Source organism: Echinops telfairi, unplaced genomic scaffold (genome assembly GCF_000313985.2).
Source record: "Echinops telfairi isolate 266 unplaced genomic scaffold, ASM31398v2 ScPeMD7_7475;HRSCAF=8513, whole genome shotgun sequence".
Taxonomy (NCBI): domain Eukaryota; kingdom Metazoa; phylum Chordata; class Mammalia; order Afrosoricida; family Tenrecidae; genus Echinops; species Echinops telfairi.
In genome coordinates this window covers 29,502,446-29,503,602 of record NW_022111379.1, presented here as the reverse complement: position 1 = coordinate 29,503,602, position 1,157 = coordinate 29,502,446, and the positions used below count along the sequence as shown (strand labels likewise).

General features: G+C 42.4%; 1 protein-coding gene across 1 annotated transcript in view; it reads left to right on the top strand.

Annotated features, from left to right (window-relative positions):
• The window catches only part of CYFIP1 (cytoplasmic FMR1 interacting protein 1), a 90,695-nt gene that overhangs the window by 79,665 nt on the left and 9,873 nt on the right, over positions 1–1,157 (top strand). The window contains exon 25 of the mRNA XM_030889070.2: positions 248–320. Coding sequence (XP_030744930.1) covers positions 248–320 — 73 coding nt within the window. The remainder of the gene's footprint in view (positions 1–247; positions 321–1,157) is intronic.

Sequence of the window (1,157 nt, the reverse complement as noted above, 5' to 3'; positions counted from 1 at the left end):
CTTTTGGATATTTAGCAGTTACCTTTCAAGTGGTGAGAAATAACTGCACACTAGCCACATTTCAAGTGCCATAACAGAGGCCAGGGCAGACCTAGACCATTCCGTCACACAGGGAGTCTCTTGGACAGTAAAGACCTATAGGATGTACACTCAATATTAAAGACGTCCATTATTTCTAAGACCATATTTTCCCATCCACCTTTTCTGTGAGAATGAAATTCCTGATGCGTCTTTCTCTGTGTTCCAGTCTTTAGAAGAAGTTTGTGACCTGCTGCATGCTGCCCCTTTCCAGAATATCTTGCCCAGGGTCCACGTGAAAGGTGAGTGTGTCCCAGATGTCTGAGTAGCCTCACCACCGGCTTGCAGTCCGTGTGGCCATGTCAAATAGGGTATGTTTGCTAAGGGAGTTGGTGCATGTTTAATCAGAACCAAGGATAACTGGAATAGGAGGGCATAAAACTTAGTTCAATAAATAGTAGCTAAACAAAGCATTATGGCTGAAACAATAAGATGTTTGGGGTTTCCTTTAAAGTAACATTCTGGCAAATGAGGTAAATCCCCAAATTAAGAACCTCCAACTTACAGAAAACTCATGCTTAAGAATGGCTTGTCATGAAGTCTGTTGTATTAGAACTTTGCCGTCCGTGCCATGGTTCATAATAAGAATTGCCCCATTGCTTTGTGACACTCATGAAAACCCTCTACCCTGGCAGTTCGTTGGCTCAAGAAAGAATACATCTGCCTTTGAAAACGGGGTCACCTTGTTGTTAACAGTGTGAGTGCGTGACTTAGTGTGTGGCCTAAAGTTTCCGCTTATTGCAACTATCCTTTCAAACCACAAGTCAGATGCACGTGCTGGTGCTGCGTTGAAGGAACTGAATGAAAACAACCACAATTTAAAACAAAGTGTTCGTAATGAAGCCGTTAGAACCGTCACTGGAAAAGCATTGAAGTACGGTTGGTCAGCAATGAGAACCATCCTAAAAGTTTAAGTGAGGGTCACGGAGCTTGTGAGCGGCTTGCCTTGATGGAAGCTGCAATGATTACTAAGCAATGCCCTTTAATTATTGAAGTAGAAAGGCTCTTGATTTGGCTAGACAATCAATCAGCATGATATGCCTATTAGCCTTCCTTTTATATAAGAAAACGCTCAAAAC